Raw genomic sequence first — 19,875 nt, forward strand, 5'->3', positions numbered from 1 at the left:
GTAAGTAATAAGAAAGCAGCATTGTGTTTTCTTCTCAGTTGTCTGTGTTGGAGTCTCTATAGTTTGCCTGAGACGGGGGAAGTAGTAAAATTATCCTTCCATTCTTTTCACCTCCATCAAGCTTTTCTACAGACACACATAGCTTTCCCTACTGTATGGCATCAACAAGATTCCTTTGAAAGAAGAGTACATTGCAGCTTCTTTAATGAAAACTCAAAGCACATGTTCCCATGGAAACTACAATTGAACATATTCTGTCCAAACTGCATACCCATCACAAAATGTTAGGATTTAATTGTTTCTCTGATTCAGTTGCAGGGCAGCCCCTTGTGTTGTCTCATGCAGTTGAGATATTCAGGCTTATGTCAAAACAAGCCAGAATCTTTCTAGCCATGCCTGCATTTTGGAAGGGAGGAGGTTGTAGGGAGCTATGCTGCTGTTCCTTTTCATTTAATGGTGACATGTTTTACCAGTTCTGATAATCTGTAAACACTTAATGATTCCAGGTTTGTTTTTTTAAAGGAATTGTGTCTTTAAAAGCAGCAACTTCTTGTTGTTCTCCGTATGCACCATTGAGGTATTCTTGCACTGAGAGTGGTAAGACTTGAGAAGTTGAAGAGAAACTTACTCCAGGCCTCTACTACGTAAAGAATCATATGACATGGTCCCCAACCCAAGGCCATGTGAAAGATGAGCACACCACGATTACAGTAATTTGTCTGAGTGGGTCTGAAATACACTTGGAAATAGAGCAATACATCATCAAGCGTCCTCTGCTTTCTTTTGTGTTATGTGCGTTGATGGCTATCCTTTTTCTTTTGTTCACTGTTTTAATCTCTCCAAGAGGTTTCTTCTCTGAAAAACAGCATTGAGGAGCCAGTTGCTTTTGATGTGCACTTTGTTGTACATCCTGTCTCTCAGTTGAGGTTCTGCCTTTCCTAGGTACAGGAGGGATATGCTGGCTGCTTCAAGCAAAATTGTCACTAATGCTTTTATTTAAATGCATGTCTGTTCTTACATGTTTCAGAACACCTCAGGAGGAAGGCTGTGTTTTGTTTCATTCAGTAGAGGCATTAGCCACGGCCCATAGCTCATCTGTCAGGGTGGCATGAATAAATGAGAGTTCTGTTCCATTTGGAAACATGCAAACCAGTAGATAGCCTTGCTGAAGGCTCTCTTTCTAAAGTCATTTTGCTCGTGTTGGGAAGAGGACAAGAGAAGTATCACAGACTCTCAGAGCTGTGTACCTCTGCTCAGAGAATGACTAAAATAGATGGGGTTGAGTGTGAAGTAAAATAGCCTCCCAGCATCACTACCCAGTTTGGAAGATCTTGGCCAAACGCACCCAGCTGCTATTGCATTTTGATGGCAGTAGGATGTGCTTCCTTTATTTAGTCATGCTGTCTCATGCTGTCCTCCCTCAGAGTGAGTTTCATCCATGGTCATTAAATCTGATATTATTCGGGAAAATGCTCATTAGCTCTCTATTAAAAAAAAAAAACCACAAGTTTCAAAGCCATGTTGTTAATCCCCTTGGGGTTTTTTATTATTATTAATTTCTGTGTCCTGCAGGTGATGCTATCCACAACCACAGTGCTCTCTTCCTTGAGAACAGTTCTTTGAACATCCCTTTCTCTCAGGAGAGTCCTGGATCTCCAAACACAGCTGATCAACCACAAGGACAAACAAGAAAGTTGAGCTTGGCCAGCACAAACAGTGAAAACTCAGGGTCGACAGAAAGCTTGCCATCAGCATACCTCACCAACAGTGAGTGAAGCCTGGTGCTGTGTGGCAGCAACTCTTCCCTATTATGAAAAGGAAAATTACCTGCTTGGAAATTTGGGGAGAATGAGAACAGCCTGAGTTGCTGCAATTTTAAATAACACAATTTAGCTTCCTCTTCTGTTTGTAATTAAGTAGATAAAGTAATAGAAGTGAAGTCACAGCTTTATATTAAGGTGCCACTCATAAATAGTCATTAAGGGCTTCATACTAATGGGTTTAGAAGCATGTTCCAGGCATGAAGAAATATAGATAAATAAGATTTGTTACCCATAATCAAAAGTGCTATAAATCATTATCTTGTCCTGTTACAGACTGTAGTCATATATCAATATTCTGTTCACTATTTGGGAACCATTTGCCATTCTTACTCTATAACGTGATAATGAAAGTACTAGTCTCTCACTGTACGTTTTCCGTGCACTGGGAAGCAATGGGAATCACGCTGAGGTGATTTCTGCTTCCCAAAACTTGGACCCAATAGAACGGTTTAGATTGCAGACATTTAAGTGATGATGCAGCCAGTGAAAACATTACTTTTGTGTTTGAGAGATGCCTTTAACAGACTCTAAATTATGAAGATACCCTATAGAAATGTGATGCTCTTTTGTTTGGGTTTCTCGTAGTTACTGCAAAGTGGTGGGGAACAAAACGAATAGATTATGCCTTGTATTGTCCAGATGTGCTGACAGCCTTTCCAACTGTGGCCCTGCCGCATCTCTTCCATGCCAGCTACTGGGAATCAACGGACGTTGTGGCCTTCATTTTAAGACAGGTCATCGATCTCTTTATTTTTCCTCTGCAACAAATAACCTTGTGATTGTCGATTGCGTCTTCCAAGGGCGATCAGTCTTTTAATCTTTAACTTCAGTTAGATGGCCAACTGAGGTTGCATCACGTGCCACTGGATGAAGGAATGACACAAGGATTTCTTGGAGAGGTGAAGGGGACAGTGAGCCCCCCATTAGCACTGCGGGCTGGTGGTCTTACTACTGACTGTGTGACTGGGTCGATGCACTGTCACACGCACCTTGCTCACCCCTCCCATGCCCAGATCAGTATAACCCCCTATTATGTATTAATTTTCTCCTGGTTTTGAAGGAATATGCCATCTCCAGCCTTACTTAATTATGTATTTCCCTACTGAAGATCAAATTATTAGCATACATTTGCTAATAAACCAGCGGTTTGAAAGTACTGCTCCCATAAGAAAATCAAGTCTCTCCTGTAGCAATACTAGAGTATTTTGAGGCATTGCGTGCTCTGTCTCAGAATTTTTTTCTGAGTCATGTGATGGGTCTCTTGGTTCCTACTGTGTCAGTAATGAGACAGCAGTTCGCAGTGACTTAAGGATAATGCGAAACCAGCAGGATAAGTGACCCTCACCCAAAAACCAGTCACCATCAGTTTAATTTGGATTAACCCAGGAATCAGGGTGGTTTTTTACATCCAGTGAATGATGAAACAGCTGCTGCCAGGCAACCAGCAGAGATAGTAATGCAGAAAACTGCACTCCCAGTGCTGGTGTCAGAGATGTTGCTTCCCTGAGGGCTCACCTGGTAGCTCCTGGGAATGGAAGCTCAGTAGCTGAGTTCCCTCCAGTCCAGAACTGCTGCTGAGTTGTACTGCGCAGCTGTACCAAGTCCCCGTCTTCGTATGGCAGCCTGTGAGGGGAGTGTGCAGCGGCCGATCTGGCTGGTGACCACACTACTTGTGGAGTTTTTGATTGCTGTTTTTAATTGATGAAATTCTATGAGTCCTTCAACCTCTTGCCTTCCTTTCACAGCATCCTTCAGTAGATCTGATTCCAGTCGAAATATATCATTAAGAAATGCAGAATCTTAAAAGCTAATTTAAAAAACTATCTCTAGCATCACTAATAAAGGCAAAGCCAAAGTTGCTGACGAGTTTTTCCATGAATGAGAACAATCTCCAGAACAGGAATCTTATTTGGTGCTCATCCCAAAGTGGAGATGTTCCTACTGGAAGTGACAGGATGCACATCCCTGGTTTTTGCTGTTCAGGGGCCCTAGATAATTGTACACAGATGTTTCTCCTCTGTTTTGCAGCTCTCTTCTAGCTCTTGTCATCTCATCTTCTCTCTTAGGATGTGTTTTATCTTGAATCGCTCGGAACATTCTCCCATCTTTCCTTTCAAATGCATCCCTGAGCCCAGTTGTCTGTTAGCAATCATTCCTGCTTTATTCTACTTGTTATCTCTCTGCATTCATATCAAGTTGCATTGTTATGTCTTACCTAGCCTTGTATGTGCATTACAGCTTTTAGAATTTAATTAGCCCTTCAAGCATTTGCAATGTGCCTGTAAAGCAATATGTGAGCTTACAGCACTACGTAAAGGACTGGTTAGTTCCAGCATATCCTGGACATTCTGCCCTTGCTGGGGGTTAAGGTTAAAGCTATTGGCTCTTGAATGCACTGTGGTCGCCTATATTTCCTGCACATGACCTCCAGTGAATAGAATTTATGCCAATTTCGTAAAAAAACAAACTGACCTCTCAGCATTACTATGATTTGTTGCAAGCTAACCGCTTTGCTAAGGCTGAATACAGCAGGATTGTACTCAAGGAACTTCATATGAGACATCTTTCAAAGGGATTCTAGGCCACTCTTCCAGAGAGGGCACCCAGGGCGGAAAGCTTCAGCAAGGAAAACCAACTGTTCAACTTTTTTCTGCTAGCTGGTAAAAGAGACAGACTAAGCTGCTTCTCATTCAGCTATCCATGATCCCAGGGTGCAACCCACAGATTTCAGTAAGACAGGGCTTGTGGTTTCAGTTGAAACAGGGCATAACCCACAGATTCTGAAATCTGTGCATTGTGTCCTGAAATCTGGGTTGGACATGCATGTTTCCTGGTAAGCGTGTGATATTTAGGTTGTAAGAATGCGTAGCTTGTATGACATATGCTCACAAGTTACAGTCCTCTTATCTTCAGATGTTACTAGCCCCAAGCCAAATCCCAAGCCTATCACCTACTGCAGTTGTGAGTAATATCCAAAAGGTGATAAGAACCATTCTGTCTGGGTATATGTATAACAAATCAATATGGATGAAGTCAGGAATCTGATCTCTGCCCCATAAAGGACATCAAAAATACTTTTGTGGTCTTAAGCTGCTTTGTTGACTTTGCAGACCATGAGCAGACAATGTGACTGTCACTTGATACCATCCTAAGCTCTGTTGTGAATGGAAAAGCTGTTCATTAAGTACTTGAGATTGTGTTGGCCAACAGAGTGAAAGCAGCTTATTTGTCTGTACAACTAATGTGAATATATGGCCTGTACCTCTTTCTGGTCTCTGTGCTTTTGGCTCTGCAGTGTTGGGGCAGCAGTGTACCTTCCCTTCCTTTGGCAAGTACCAGGACTTCTCAAGCCCCACACTGTTTATTGAAATACTAATATAATTTCAGGTGATGAGGTATGAAAACGTAAATTTCAAGGAAAATGACAACCTGGATCCAGCAACACTAAGTCCATCCAATCCCCGAGAAAAATGGCTGCGCAAAAGGACACATGTGAAATTGAGAGTAAGTATAAATCTGAATATCTATGGCAGCCAAACTTGGGTTTGGTGGGAATTTAAATGGAGTTTGATCTCCCAAAGCCTGGGTTTACATAGCTGAATATTACTAAAGAGCTGAAATCTCCTAATGTAATCCAGAGACGAACAAATTAACAGTTAGGGAATAGGAACAATTTATTCTTGGATTATCACTACATTTTGGGAGAAAGTATATTTCTTTCTTTAAATAACAGAGGGGCCTTAAGTTTCAGTTAAGCAAAGAGGTTGTTCTTCTATTTTCTTCTATGCTAGATGAATCCATAACTCAAGAAAAAGTATTTTCTTCATTCTTCAGATGCTACTTCAGTTAATGTCAATTAAGAGGTGTGTGTCTTTCTTGCATACAGTTGTGTGAATCTATGGCACCTCTTGAAGTGAAAGCTAATTGGCATTCCCCTAAATGGCCTCTTTCTTGGTCATCTTGAGCCCTCTCACTAGACAGTCTCTTCAGGAACCCACCGTTACTGGAAACCAGGCTCCAGCTGAAATAGGAACACGGGTTTGCGAGGTGCTCTAAGGTGCGCTGTGACGTACCTCATACACACTGTCCAGGACTGTGTTTCTGTGTCACTGTCCATAATAACATAATGGAGACAGTAGCCTCGTTACAAAAGCAAATGCCACCCTTCCCACCTTCTGCTCTTATTTCAGAACGTGACTGCCAACCACCGAGCTAATGACGTCATTGCGGCGGAAGATGGTCCTCAGGTACTAGTCGGGCGCTTTATGTATGGACCTCTGGACATGGTTGCTTTAACAGGTGAAAAGGTAAAGTCTGAGTAATCAGTTTCCTTATTTTTTTGAACCAGCTTTTACTGAAACAGTTGTTGAATGTGGCACACGTGTATAGTACCAGAGAAAGCCTTACAGTGAGGGGAAGTATGTCACTAGCCCCCACCACTTCTGCAAAACTATGCTGTAAGTGGGCTTTCCTGATAGCTTGCCTTTTTCCCAGCTCTCATCCTCCTTACATGACGCTGCCCATCTCCTCTGGCTAATGAGGAGTGTGCTGCGCAGTGATCTCTGAACCTGCCATCCGATTGTACCACCTACTGGTGAAAATTAACTTTCTGTGCAAGGAGGAAAAAGAATTTTATAATGGTTGGCAAATCACTAAAAGAAAAATGTATATCGTCCTATCGAGGTAAGACAACTAGATAAAGGAATAGGGATTCTAAAGGCTAGGCGGCTGCTGTTTCTCTTATACATGGAAGAGTAAAGATTAGGTTTAGAATTAAGTAGTAATGTGACACGATTGGAACTGTCATTCCTAAAGCTGTCTGCAGTAGCCAGGGTTACAGCTAACAAAGCCAAGCATTAAGTGAACACATTTGTTCATATTCACTGAGAGCGTAAGAATTTGTGTGGAAATTAACAGAGCCGTGCTGCTGAGCTGGAGGGTAGAACTGAAATGCTGACATGCCAATTTTCACTGAGACAAGGATCGGTCCTGGAGTCTGCCCGTGTTTTCCCAGTAATTCCTAAAATGGGCTTGTTGGGGTTTCTACAGGTTTGTAGACTGGATTCATTTTAGTGTGCAAATGCAAACTAGGCTGAAGATACATTTCAGCATTTCAGTGCTTTTCCTGAGGCCAGACGTGTCTCTCTGGGATTTTACTTAGCCCATTATTTTCCGGGCATTATAGTCTAATATTTTTTTCTCCCTACACTGACTATTCTGCGCTGGCTGGTTGCCTTGAAGTCATATTCCCATTTCAGAAGGATAGGGATGAACAATAAGCTGTGTTTCTGCAGTGGTAAAACAGATTCATATTTTGCTTGGGTACTGAATAGAATCCTGTCATTAAAACCTCTTGAAAGAAATTGCTAAGTAAAAACATTAAGGTTGTTACTGATTATTGCACTGGGGAGAATTCCACACTCAGTGATGAGTTACTGAAGGTTTTCATTTTAATTGTGAGGGGTTTAAAGCTAACAGAAATGCTATCTGTGGTTTTTTTACACTTGTATGTTGTCCCTCCAAGGATCTGAAGCAACTTATGAAGGGCTATATTTCATAATCTTTTGATGTGGAGAGGGAAACCTGAGCCAGAACAGTTCAGTGACCACAGTCAGCAGAATGCTGTTCTAGTAGCTTTCTCATTGATGTTGGAAAATGTTAATCTGAAAGGGCTTGTAGTTGTGCAGATTTTTCAGAACATCCAATGCAAACTTCGGAACTGTTTCTCTGAACCACACATACACAAACACACACGCACACGCCCTGCCCCGTCTTTAATGGCTCGACTTGAGAAAATTTGTTAAAGGGGAAGAATAGAAGGTAAGAACAGAATGGCTGAATAAAATGAAGTCAGAAGTATGATTCTCAAAAGAAAATGTTTCTGTTTCTTGCTAGATCTTATATTCCTTTGCAGGTAGGAAGGAAGTTGGGTTTTCCCTAGCAAATCATAAAAAATGTTTTCCTTGGCCCTCTCTTCGCTAATGGTGCATTTGGAAGTTGGAAATTCAGAATCCGTTAGGGTACAAAGTGAAGCTTTCTCCTACTTAAACCGTCGGAGACTTTAAAGAGACAGTTGGTACACATCTGTATTCAAACTGTGAATTTACTTTGCAGTCAAAAAGCAGAAGAAAGGAGTGAATCCATTGTTCAATCCTGGTAACACTTCTCATTCAGCAATACCTGTCATTTCTTCCCTTGCAGCAAAGCTCATCCCTCAGAAAAATTCAGTTCTGAATTTCATCAGTTCAGAATAAATTCAGCGCTAGTTATAGTTACATCCCAATGTCAGGTAACGTCATTATGTCCAAGAAATATTGTGTATCTGCAGTTAGCAAGGATATCCACACAAACAGCGTGAGCTCGTAAGCTGCTGGCCAGTCTCATAGAGCATCTGGCTGCATGTTGATCACTGAAGAAGTCCACATAAACCTTGTATGCCTAAGTTCTGTAAAAAATGAGTACAGGAGGAGAGCTCTGCAGATACCTCCCTCAGATTTACTGGTGTACTTATTGCTACAAAGTGCCACTTCAAGTCAAACAAAGTATTTCATATCCTTTATGTTAATTTTGATGAAATATTTCATTTAAGAAAATGATATTGATGAAACCTTTTGGGAAAAAAAATCTTGCTAATTTGAAGTGTTTAGGTTTTGCATTTGTAGGCAAGGTTACGATGTGAGAAAGATTTCATTTTGCTAATAACCGGATGGAATTTTCCATTTTGTAGGTTTAGTATGCAAAAATGTAATATACACTGCAAGCTGAAATGATCATTTTTTCTAGTTTAAGGTGCCTGCCAAATTTCTGAGCCTCATTTGACACCTGCAGTGCTAAGCTGGGTGCTTTAAATGGTGAAGGCAAAGAACTCTTGTGCTGTGTGTTAGGAAGGATTTTCTAATTGAGAGGACACTCCGTGAAGCCTTTACTGAGTTTTGAAGTTACTTCAATCTTCCTTGTAAGCTTTTAGTACGAGCTATAGTTGGAGACACCAATGTGATCTAGGCTTGGCAGCCTTGTAAATATGGAGGTGTTGCCTACCATCACACTAGCTGACTGTTTTGTTGGGTTTGCAGGTTGATATCTTCATAATGACGGAGCCATCTTCGGGTAGGTGGGTGTACTTTGACACGGAGATATCCAACAGCAGTGGCCGGATATCCTACAACATACCCAAACAGAAGAGACTGAGGGTTGGTGTGTATCCCATCAAAATGGTGGTCAGGTAATAGCTCCAAGCTGGAACTACAGCTGTGATGGGAGGTTGTGATCAGGAAGACACTGAGGTGTGTAAGATTGAAGCGGGTGTGGAGGGAGATTTTGGTCAGGTAGTTATCTTTTCTTGGTCGTGTCACTGTGGTGTCAGCTTAGGTTTGAAGCAGTGATCATCTGTTTACTGGCCAGTTTGGAGCACTTGGTCTTGCAAAATATGGGGACTGGGTGACTGTAATCTGTCTTCTTGTGGAAGAACGTATGACCTGGCATATTTTGCAGCCTGTTCATTGGGGAAAAGACTGCTGAAGGGTATAGCTTTGTGTTCTTCAGACTGATAATAAGCTTTTCTTATGGAAATTAATAGCAGAGGATATACTGCCTTGCTCTCAGCCACCATCTGATGTCAGGCTGATTAAAAGAGTTACCTTAATTCTGTACAAGACCATGCTTATCCTAAATGGGGAAAAAGAAAGGGGAGAAAAAAACAAAACAAAATCAAAAAAAAACACAAAAAAACCACAACAGAAAACCCAAAACCAAACCCCACAAAAAACCCCAGCACCTGAAAATAACAGTTCATTGAAGTAAAATCCATCAGCTCTCCTGCTCTCCAGTATTTCTTAAATATCTCTGTGCTATGCAAAGCGTGAAGGATGAGGATGTGTGAAATAAAATTTGTCGGCCTGGGTGCAGGACGGGGTAGCTGTGCTTTTAAAAAATCTTATGTTTAATAATAGGCAAGTTTGATTTAATGCAGAGTTTTAGTTTAATACTGCATGTAGAATTAAATTGCCTACCCACTTAGGAAGTAGCTTTACAGCTTCCTTTGGATTCCTGCTTCGGAGGCTAAATCAGTGGGATGAATTTAGCTGAAACAGAATGTGTTGTTACCTGCCATTTAACCAAGTCCAAAGTCAATTTACAATCTTACGTAGTGCTGACTGAGGAGGAAGAAATGTTTTACCTCAGTGTAATGGAACAGACAATTCAAGAACAGAGAGTTACTTAAAAGCGAATTAAGGTGTACTCAGAAGCTAAGCTCCCATGGGCTTTTAGACTGCAGGAGTAAGTTTCAAACAGGAATGAAATAAATTGTCCTGTCTGTGCTCTTTAAGCTCTGCACACGTATTGTAAGACTCTTCATCACCAGATAAAAATTTCTAGATCATACAGTAAATATCTTTCTAGAGAAAAGGAGATGTGGTCTTCAGATTACATTATTTTTTTAGGGAACGTGAGGTCATGAGATGGCAAGAGCTTTGCATCACTTTGTGCTTTATTAGCATCTTTCTCAGGGAAAACGCATCATGAGGAGAAGGTTGCATTTCACTTGCCTTTCCATGAGAAAAGCCATCTGTGATTGCGTTTCTCTTTTGGTTTAGGTTTGGTTTGGGGTGGGCTTTTTTTTTTTTTTTTTGCCTTGGCTTTTCTGGATTGGCATTCCCATTGTAATTTGTAAGGGTAGAGGGATGGGTAATGCTAGTATGACCAAATGTTTGTCTAATGGAGAACTGATTTGTGTAAGAACATGCCAGTAAAAGATGTGTATCAACTCTTCCCTTGTCATAGCTGGTCGTTTGCCAGTAACTGTAGACTGCCAGAAATAAAATGTAGCTAATGTCTGTGTGCTATGCGTGTATGTACAGGTATGTGTGCATATATATAGTGTTCATGTCTTACGTGAGTACATATATAGCTATACAGAGACATGTATAGACAGGTAGCATGTTTGAGTACTTCAGGCTGTTTTGGGTTTTTTCCCTAATTCTTTTAGGTACTTATACGCATGTGATTTCTTATTAAAGTCAGCTTCCAAATTTCTCTTTGGAAAGCTATTTCCTAAGAGTGTAAGTTTTAATTGCCCTACATAGGACTGAAATCAGAAGCCCTACTTGACAGTGATTTTTAAAGCTCTAGATCCAGACAGATCTAATTTCAGGTCTTAACTAGAGCATGCACAAAATACATTCTGATATTTTGCTTTTAAAATGCATGTATTGCTTTGACACTCCAGAGGGGACCAGAGCAGTGCGGCAAGTTACCTGACTGTGCTTCCCCGAGGAATGGAATGTGTTGTGTTCAGCATTGATGGTTCATTTGCAGCAAGTGTTTCAATTATGGGAAGCGACCCCAAAGTCCGAGCTGGCGCCGTTGATGTCGTCAGGTAAGTGAGGTTTGCACACTTCACTTTTTAGATCTCAAACTTTCCTATTTGAACACAATAGGAAGGAACAGAGCAGAATAGCGGGTTTTTTCCTAAATAAACAATTCTTTAAAGGCCAGGATTCTTTGCAGATATATTTCTATATTTGCTTGGACATCAGGTCTGCTTGATTTTCAGAGGAATCTTAGAGCGCTATGGTTTACTTCCAAATTTGTAGTTTAAGTTGCCTGAAGGTTAAAAGTTGCTTCTTGGGAATATGGCCTTAAAGTGTGTGCAGTGAATTAATAATGATTCCATGTGTTACTGTGATTAGCAAAGTGAATTTCATGTTTCACTAACTTCAAATAAGGAATTACGTCTCCATCAAAAGTATCAAGCGCCATGAATGCAAGAGTGGTTTTAGGAGGAAAAATTAAAAGGCCTTCTTATACATTCTTGCAAGTCTGTTAATGTTGCACTGGACAGCTCTTCTTTTGGAACTTGAATGGCAATGGAGGGATGTCAGTTTTCAAGGCTTTCCACTCCTTACAGCTGAAACGGTGGGAAATCTCCTTAAAGGTTTCAAAGGTAGCAGGACTTGATGTGTAGCAAGGTCTATTCAAAATACATTTTTAAATAGCTCTCATTTTATATAATGCATTGTATAAGAATCTCTCTTGCTTCCCTCCGTCTCCCTCGAGATGTAGACGTTATTACTTCATTTCTTGATAGGATCAGAGACAGAGGTTGCTGGTTTCCAGTTGTTGAAGGATAATGTCCAACTTCTAACTGGGTCTGTGCAGAGCAAAGAAATGCTGACCTGACCTGTGGGTATTGTTTCTCTTTCGGCACCTACGTAATTTATCTGCTGTTTCTGACAGGCATTGGCAGGACCTGGGATATCTGATTATCTATATTACTGGCCGTCCAGATATGCAAAAACAGCGTGTGGTTTCATGGTTGTCTCAACACAACTTCCCACAAGGGATGATCTTCTTCTCAGATGGACTTGTTCATGACCCACTGCGACAAAAGACCATTTTTCTCCGGAATCTCATGCAAGAGGTACTAGACCCCTGTCTATAGCCTTAAAATCCTTTTTCCAGAGGGTGTCATTCAGTGAAGTTAGAGATCTCCCATCCTTGAACAGTAAATCTCACTGGCCATCACAGTCTTTTTGCCATTCCTCATTTCATTTCTCACTTTTTAAAGAGCAAGGAAGGCTGATAAAACATCCAAAGGGGCCCCCTGGTACGACAAATAAATAAATGAACTGCTTGTTCTTTCCTGTGTGCATATCTGTAGTCTTCGCTGGCATGCAGGCAGACAGATTTAGCTTTCTGTGGTTACAGAGTGAGGTTGTTAACAATGAACTCATCTGCTGCTTCATTGCAAAACAAGTGCCATCCTTGTAGTGCATGGTGTTCAATAGAGCGGTCACTTTGGAAGTAATGTTTGTTTCAGTGCCACATCAAAATCTGTGCTGCATACGGTTCCATGAAGGATATTTCTGTGTACAATGTCTTGGCTCTGTCGCCATCCCAGATCTACATAGTTGGACGACCAACAAAGAAATACCAGGCACAGTGTCAAGTAAGTAATTCTTGCTGCTCAATCAGGAAGTCCCAGGGGGAACAAGGAAACACACGCGTGTGAATGCATGGGCAAACACACACATATAAATATAAAGAGCAGAGACTCTTTCAGAGAAAGAAGGGCAGTTCTGGTTTCAGATGCAGCATTTTCTGGCAGGGTGAATAGTAAAGAGAATCGAGTGGTCATAGGTTGTATCTGCAAGTGATTGCATCACATATTGCTGAATGACAAAATGGAACATGTCGCTGAAAAAAAGTGAGGGGAGAGGAGTATTAGTACTCTGTAGATATCTAACTGGGATGCCAAATATCAGAGCTTATTTCCTCATAGGGCTCGTAGGTCGAGACAGCAGTAATTTGTCACTCCCTTTCTTTCCTTCCTGTTTCAGTTCCTCAGTGAAGGTTATGCAGCCCACTTGGCCTCGCTGGAGTTCAGTCTCCACTCACGACCCAAAAAGAACAACTCTCGGATGATCTTGAGAAAAGGCAGCTTTGGCCTCCACTCCCAACCTGAGTTTTTGCGCAAGAGAAACCACCTCCGCAGGACTATGTCTGTGCAGCAACCTGACCCACCTTCTTCGAACCCCAAACCAGAGCGTGCCCAGAGCCAGCCCGAATCAGACAAAGATCATGACAGGCATTTGCCCTCCATTGCTTGGGTCCGAGGTGGAGTTCACAAATTTGAATCTGTCCCCTAGGAAGCTTGGGAATATAGATCTTGGGTGCACCCCATTAAACTTGTAGGCATGCCTCAAAGGTAATATTTAGGCAGCTTCAAACTAAGATGTAGAGGGGAACCTGTACCTCGGAGTCTTCCCTGCCCTGGAATCTGCCTTCTTACACCAACTGGGGAACTTCCAGTTTGTTCCTCTTGACACGTTTATTGGGAAATTTTAAAACAATCTAAAACTATCGCAAGTGCTTATAACATCAAAGCAAAAGGAAATATCTTTGGTTATTTTCTACAACAGATGTAATAAAAATGTGCAATAAGAGAAGAAGCTGTAACAGGGTGATTTTACCCAGAAGGAGGATTGTGGTATCGGCTAATTAGCTGCACCCAAACCAGTATAAACAGTATGAAAGGTCCCATAGGTTACAGAGAAGGTTTACACTTTAAAGGTTAAATAGTTGTGTCTGTGTATCTGTTTCCACTTCACTTTTGATAAAGCGATACACTTGCAAGGGAAGCAGAGGTGGGAACTACAATAACGGGTGGTCAGGATGTGTACAGCAAGATGTTTTTGGGTGCCTTAAACCCAAGATTTCCTTTCAGCTTACAGTGTTGGTCAGCAGACCCCAACATGGGCACTCGTGTTTGTGTGAGGTGCTGGACATCAAGTGAATGGGAGAACTCCACTGATGAACCAAATCATAAAAACTTCATGTTAGAATAAACGTGTCTGCCACAGTTTGAAGCAGTCAGTGTTGCTGTATACAAGGTAATGTGCAAGTGTACAAAGAACATGTTTCGTGGAACTTGGTGGCTGTGCAAAATGTGTGGACTACTCCGAGTAAGGAGATGGCTCTGATCGTCTCAGTCCAAGAGACAGATCCTAAGGTGGTAAGCTAAAGGGGGCCCTTTTTGCTAAGGGATCTGCAAACTTCAGAGCAATCACTTTTTTCGTTATTCTAACTAGAATCTTTAAACTGGAGGAGGAAAAAAGTAATGGAATTCCTATGGGTAAATTGTTTACCTTCTCATGCTTTATGGCAACTGCTGTGTTAAAGACAATCTGTAGCATTCAGAACGACAGCATTTAAGCTTCAAAGAATGGACATGCCAAATTACAGGTGCCAAATAGATTTTTTCCTATTGATCTAAATTTCTCTCGGATCTCGCAGTGAACCTACAGGAAGTGAAATGTGTGAAATTTCCCCTAAGTGGAATATTTCCAAAGTGTTGTAGTTGGTTTAACGTCGTAGCGGTTTGCAGATGCTTCCACTGCACTAAATTCACCCAGAACTTTCATGACTGAACTGTAGCATGTTTTAAATCCTGCAACGAAGTTTCGAGTGCACATAAAAAACCTTTTCTTTAAAAGTTAAAACCAGATTATTGACCCTGAGAAAGCTTGAAGCCAATAGATTTCTTTTTCAAGTTGGTTTGTTTGTTTGCTTTTAATTTCAGGGAGTGGGGGTGGAGAGGGTGGTGTGCCTTCCTGGTCCATCCCCCACACACCCCCTTACTTCCAGGTTTTCCTAGCCTGTAGCTAGGCCAGAAACAGTCTCTCAGTGAGTCTGTTGGTTAATGGTTTTGAAAGTTGACATGTAAAGCAAACAAGAAATGCAATGGAAAACTACTAAGACAGTGAAAAAGTAAACCTACGTCTATACTCCCTATTCACCCAAAAGTTTCAGTGTGCTTTTTGAAGGGCATAGTAATGTGGCTTTTGCCTTAAAAGGCAGCAAAGCAGCTTATAAATGAAGATCTTAGATTTATTTTTTTAGACATTACTTGGCAAGATCGTCAGTTACCTATTTCAAACTTCCTGGAAGATCTCTGGCACATCAGTAGTTTGTTCTTTATAACTCCTCCTTTAAGGGAGGGGGTAATCTTTGCTGAAGATTTAGGAAAGATATTAAAAGCTTGGTAGCTCACGCTAATTGGGAGGAGGTAACTACATTACAGGGGCCTGGGCTTTTATGCCGTCACCAAGTCCGCCAGCTACAAAACCTAATTGAAAGATAGCCACAAACTACATTGAAGCAGTCTTAAGGTTTACAAATGCTTTCCCAGTAGTATCACACCTAGTTCTTTAACCCACAAGCTTGGAGGAATTATTCTGTGTTCTGCCTTGGCAGAACTCCAGTCACGTAATTCATTTCTCCTGTCCTCCGCAGCTAGGAGGAGATTGCACAGGTACGCCGGACTCCAGCTCCCTCCTGTCACTTCACTGTTGGCATGCTGCTGCTTGTTAGTTTTAAACAGGCGTGGGAATCCAAGGCTTGTGAGGGAGGAACTCACTAGGCAAATTTTAAATCAGCTGAGGGGACCTAAAAGCAACATGGATTGCAAAGTTGTTCTTAAGCACTGGGTGTTGTGTAGCCTGTCTCCTGAGGGTAGTCACTGTTCCTGCTGTACAGTTCAAAGCTGATGTTGCTTTAGCCATCTACCTCTGTCATCCAAGAGACTCCAAAATCTATTTTTCACTTTAAGTTGCTGTAGTAGAAAGGCCTGCTCCCTTTCAAAAGAGGGATCCATGTGTAATTCTGTGACTGTGTTAAAGGAACCAGCTTCTGAGCACGAGGTTAGAGAAACCTCCGAGGTTGTTAAGGCCTGTCTTTTACTCTTGCTGACACAGTGTCATTTTGCAGGGTACCATGTCATGAAAACTGATTTTGTGTATTTCTATTAATAACTGGGTCACCTTTACAGTAGTCACTGTGCTGGCTTCTCTTAGGAATTTTATGAGCTAATCGTAGTAAAACAAATGTGTGTGTATGTGTGTGTGTGCGCGCATGATTTAGGGTGGTAACAATTTCCAAGTTTCTACACATGGTATTGAAATCAAGCTGAGAATATTTTTCCCTAACTTTGTTTCCTACAATATATGAGAGCTCACATGGCCTTTGCAGAATTCCAACACTACTAATTGCTCAGGGATAGAATGGCTTATCTCCTGATCACATGCCTCCAGCTGAGCGCTTTGCCAAAGAGTGATACAGGCATTAGCTTGGAGGTTAAGGCTTTGGGTTAATTAGGAGCTGATCTGAAACATCAGAGGCATTTGTTTGGAAAGCACTAGCCAGTTGCCTCTAAAACAGTAGAGCTTCCGTAGGAACTGAGAGTGTGAACAAGACAAGTGTGATTTTAGACATCTCACAGCTGGGCTGGCAGCTCAACAAATATTCTGTGGCAATAGCTGGGGACCTCATCTACGCTGAACCACTAGACTTTTCTCCTTGCATCCCACCCCACCCCGCCAGCTATGGTTGGGGTGATCCCTGAGGTTTGCCGTGATGAATCACTAGTTTTATAGCTTAATTTCTCAATTGCATTTTCTCTTAAAACATTTCCTTCTAGTCAGAATTTTAGTTATACACTTTGTCCACATGAAACCACATGCAGTGGTTCACGGGCATTCAGTCTGCAGCTGGATTTCACAGAAGGATTATCAGTCCTCCTCAGCAGGATTGCTGAGGATAAGCTTGATCCTACAGTCGTGGTGTTCTCGGGTTGCAAGTCCTCAGCGCTGCAGCCTCTGCGCAGTCGGCACTTACAGAAACTTTACAGGCTTCGGAAGCGTTAAAGCGTCCGCAGAAGGGAAAGGGACAGAGTAGTCGGGCGGGAATGGTGGGTGCCCAAGGAGCGCGGGTTCGACTCGTCAGTAGCTACAGCACCTTCAGTGCCTCCAGTCTGTTACAGAAAAGCACATTCCTTAAACCTGCAGAATGGAGGGAGCATAAGTGAAGCTAACACACAGAACTGTTATCCAGTGGGTGCTAAGGCAGCCGTACACGTCAGTGCAAAGCAGGCCGCAGCTGGGAGCATTTACTTTTTTGCCCTGTTGACATGGATCCAGTTTTAAATTTCTGTAAAAAAAATGGCTGTGATTAATAGCAGTGGTAGACTTATCTGAGATATTGTGAAAGCACACCTTCACAACTGTGGTGTTTTGTGTGTGTGTGTGTGTGTGTGTATGTGTGTGTAGCTACTGGAAGATACCTTAAGTGAAGTTCCGGTTCTGCTTTCACAGCAAACTTGTAACCAATATACCTTTTTTTAAAAAAAAAATAAATCACATTTATTCAATTTTGTTGTCTAGTTAGGTAAGTTTGAAAAAAGATATTGTTGTACAAAGAGTGCAGAATATTCCACAGACCTGAATAGTGATATTGATCCAAATCTGCTTATTTTGGATAACTATTTTTTTTTTAAAAGTGTTTGCATACACTAGTGCTCTTGGAACAGATTCTTGCTTGACCAAAGTACTCCTGTTTAGTTTTGTGGCATGTTTTATATCTGTTCAGCATAAAATTTTGTTATGTGTAAAAAGGACATGGCATTGATAATTATTCTTGTTCATTGGGGTTCATGAGAGCTGCCATTTTGATTTGTTTACATGAAAATAGAGTCTTAATTCTTACAGATTACTTGACCTGTTCCTCTAGTACCTAGGGAAGTCACTTCTAAATAGAGTTAAAACTTTCACTGGTTATGCAGAAATGGAACTACCAGTAAACCAGAGGAGAAAAAAAAAACCACACACCTTAGTCTACTATTAAAATAAGCAGAACAATGACCCCTTATCTGGAAGCTCCACCCTTCTGCAAAATGGCCTTAGTTTGCCATTAGTAGTGAACGAGTTGTCCCGTTTATACATTGCAGGTTTTAGGCTGGGGCACTACTGATGTGTGTTTAGGCAAATCCTCAATACTTCGATCTATAGTATCATCAGGTACTTCACGGAATAAATTTAGAAGGGGAAAAAAAGAAATTTTTCCTTCTTTCTATACTGTTTCCTGGCTTCAATTTGCTAAAAACTTTGTTTATAAGAATTTTAATAGTACCTGAAATCAGTAGGTTTTTCAGTTTTTAGAATTTGTAAGTGCAACAATTGTTACTGAACAGACAGGACTTTCCCCATGTTTTTTTCCCCCATCTTGCATGTAAGCCACAGAAAGGTGAGTAATCATAAAAGTACTAGATGATTGGAGAATGGGCACCTTTTAATAAGCTCATTGGCTTAATAATGGAGAGAAGAGGAGATTGTACACTGCAGTTTCATAGTTTTTCTGATTAGAGCTTGAAACGTGGGATCTGAACTCAGGATTTCTGCACTGAATTGTTCATTTCAGGCATGCAGGAGGGGAAGGGGCACTTTCCATCCTCACCTGGAGCTGGTACAGGATAGAATTCCCACAAACACAAAACTTCCCAACTAACCTCCCCAGCTTCTCTAAGAGCAGTGATTCCTCATGGTCCGTGTTCGTAGCTTCAGCAGAAATTGTGGGTTTAACAAGGTAATTTGACTTCCGTGACGTTTAATCACTCAAGTACAAATATAGGTTCCTACAGATGATCCTAAATTCAGTCCCTCATAAAAAATTGAGGTAAAAACACCTTTTTCTGGATGAAAAGAGCTCTTTTTTTCAGAAATAAGAAATGGCCTGGAGCAGCTAGAATCCTGTGCCATGGACTCTGGAATTGAAGTCGGGTGTTGGTATTTCCTCTTTCCCTCATTTTAGTTCAAGCCCAAGGTAAGGGGATTACAGTTCACCCTCTAATTGTATTTATCTCAATAAGCTACCTTTGAAACAGGGTATAATTGTGGGGGAACATGAAACAAATTTGACAGTTCATTCTCATTTGTAAGGATGTACAGAACTTAGGTGGGGGGGAGAGAGAGAGGGGCAGGTTTACCGTGACGTGCTGGGAGATGGTATACCGGAGAGTACAACATTGAAACACCATTTGCAGATTGCAAGCTTTAAAGACGAGGTTATTCTGGGAGGACTGGGGTAGGGCCCAGAATGGCAGTCCTGTCTCAGAACCCCAAGCCTTCTGCATAACTTATTTTTCTCTTTGGGGGGAGGGAAGGGGGCAGTCCACTTACAACTGAATTCATACAAGGAAGCTTACTAGATGATCTTTTAAGGTCCCTTCCAACCCAAACCATCCTATGATTCTATAAACTTGAAATTGTACATGTTCTTTCAGTCTATAGTTTTATTAAGTGCATACTTTTAAATATTGTTTGTCAGTGAGAAGGTTCTATCTGGTGACAAATGTTTATATTTCTTATGGCTGCCTTGTAAAGATTCAAAAATGTACAATAATGAATTTCTTAATATGAAATAAGGAGTAAGATTTCTACAACTGGTATAGATTTTGATGTGAGCTGGTTTTTAAAATCTTATAACAGATCAGTCACTTAAATAAAACCTTCCTTGCTTTAAGCAAACAGTGTCACTGATTATTCTTACCAGTGAAGTGGGAAGTATTAGATCACCACTGCACCTGTCCTAGTAGCCAGTGGAAATACTATAAGTAGAGGCTGTTTAATACACCTGACTATCTGAAATAATACTTAAATTGCACGTTGACTTTTCACAAAACTCCAACCCTCCTTCCTTTTGAAGTCATATAAGAAAATAA

The 19,875-nt window shown here is 41.2% G+C and overlaps 1 protein-coding gene across 4 annotated transcripts in view; it reads left to right on the plus strand.

Annotated features, from left to right (window-relative positions):
* Nucleotides 1-17,777, plus strand: part of PITPNM3 (PITPNM family member 3) — a 142,141-nt gene extending 124,364 nt beyond the window's left edge. For all 4 annotated transcript variants that reach the window (XM_075112992.1, XM_075112994.1, XM_075112993.1 and 1 more), the window contains 9 exons: nucleotides 1,573-1,767; nucleotides 2,409-2,557; nucleotides 5,211-5,327; nucleotides 6,014-6,130; nucleotides 8,897-9,045; nucleotides 11,050-11,199; nucleotides 12,060-12,243; nucleotides 12,643-12,771; nucleotides 13,163-17,777. In XM_075112992.1, the coding sequence (XP_074969093.1) occupies nucleotides 1,573-1,767; nucleotides 2,409-2,557; nucleotides 5,211-5,327; nucleotides 6,014-6,130; nucleotides 8,897-9,045; nucleotides 11,050-11,199; nucleotides 12,060-12,243; nucleotides 12,643-12,771; nucleotides 13,163-13,471 (1,499 nt within the window). In that variant the 3' untranslated portion in view covers nucleotides 13,472-17,777. The remainder of the gene's footprint in view (nucleotides 1-1,572; nucleotides 1,768-2,408; nucleotides 2,558-5,210; nucleotides 5,328-6,013; nucleotides 6,131-8,896; nucleotides 9,046-11,049; nucleotides 11,200-12,059; nucleotides 12,244-12,642; nucleotides 12,772-13,162) is intronic.
* The last annotated feature ends 2,098 nt before the right edge of the window (nucleotides 17,778-19,875 follow it).

Source organism: Phalacrocorax aristotelis, chromosome 18 (genome assembly GCF_949628215.1).
Source record: "Phalacrocorax aristotelis chromosome 18, bGulAri2.1, whole genome shotgun sequence".
Taxonomy (NCBI): Eukaryota; Metazoa; Chordata; class Aves; order Suliformes; family Phalacrocoracidae; genus Phalacrocorax; species Phalacrocorax aristotelis.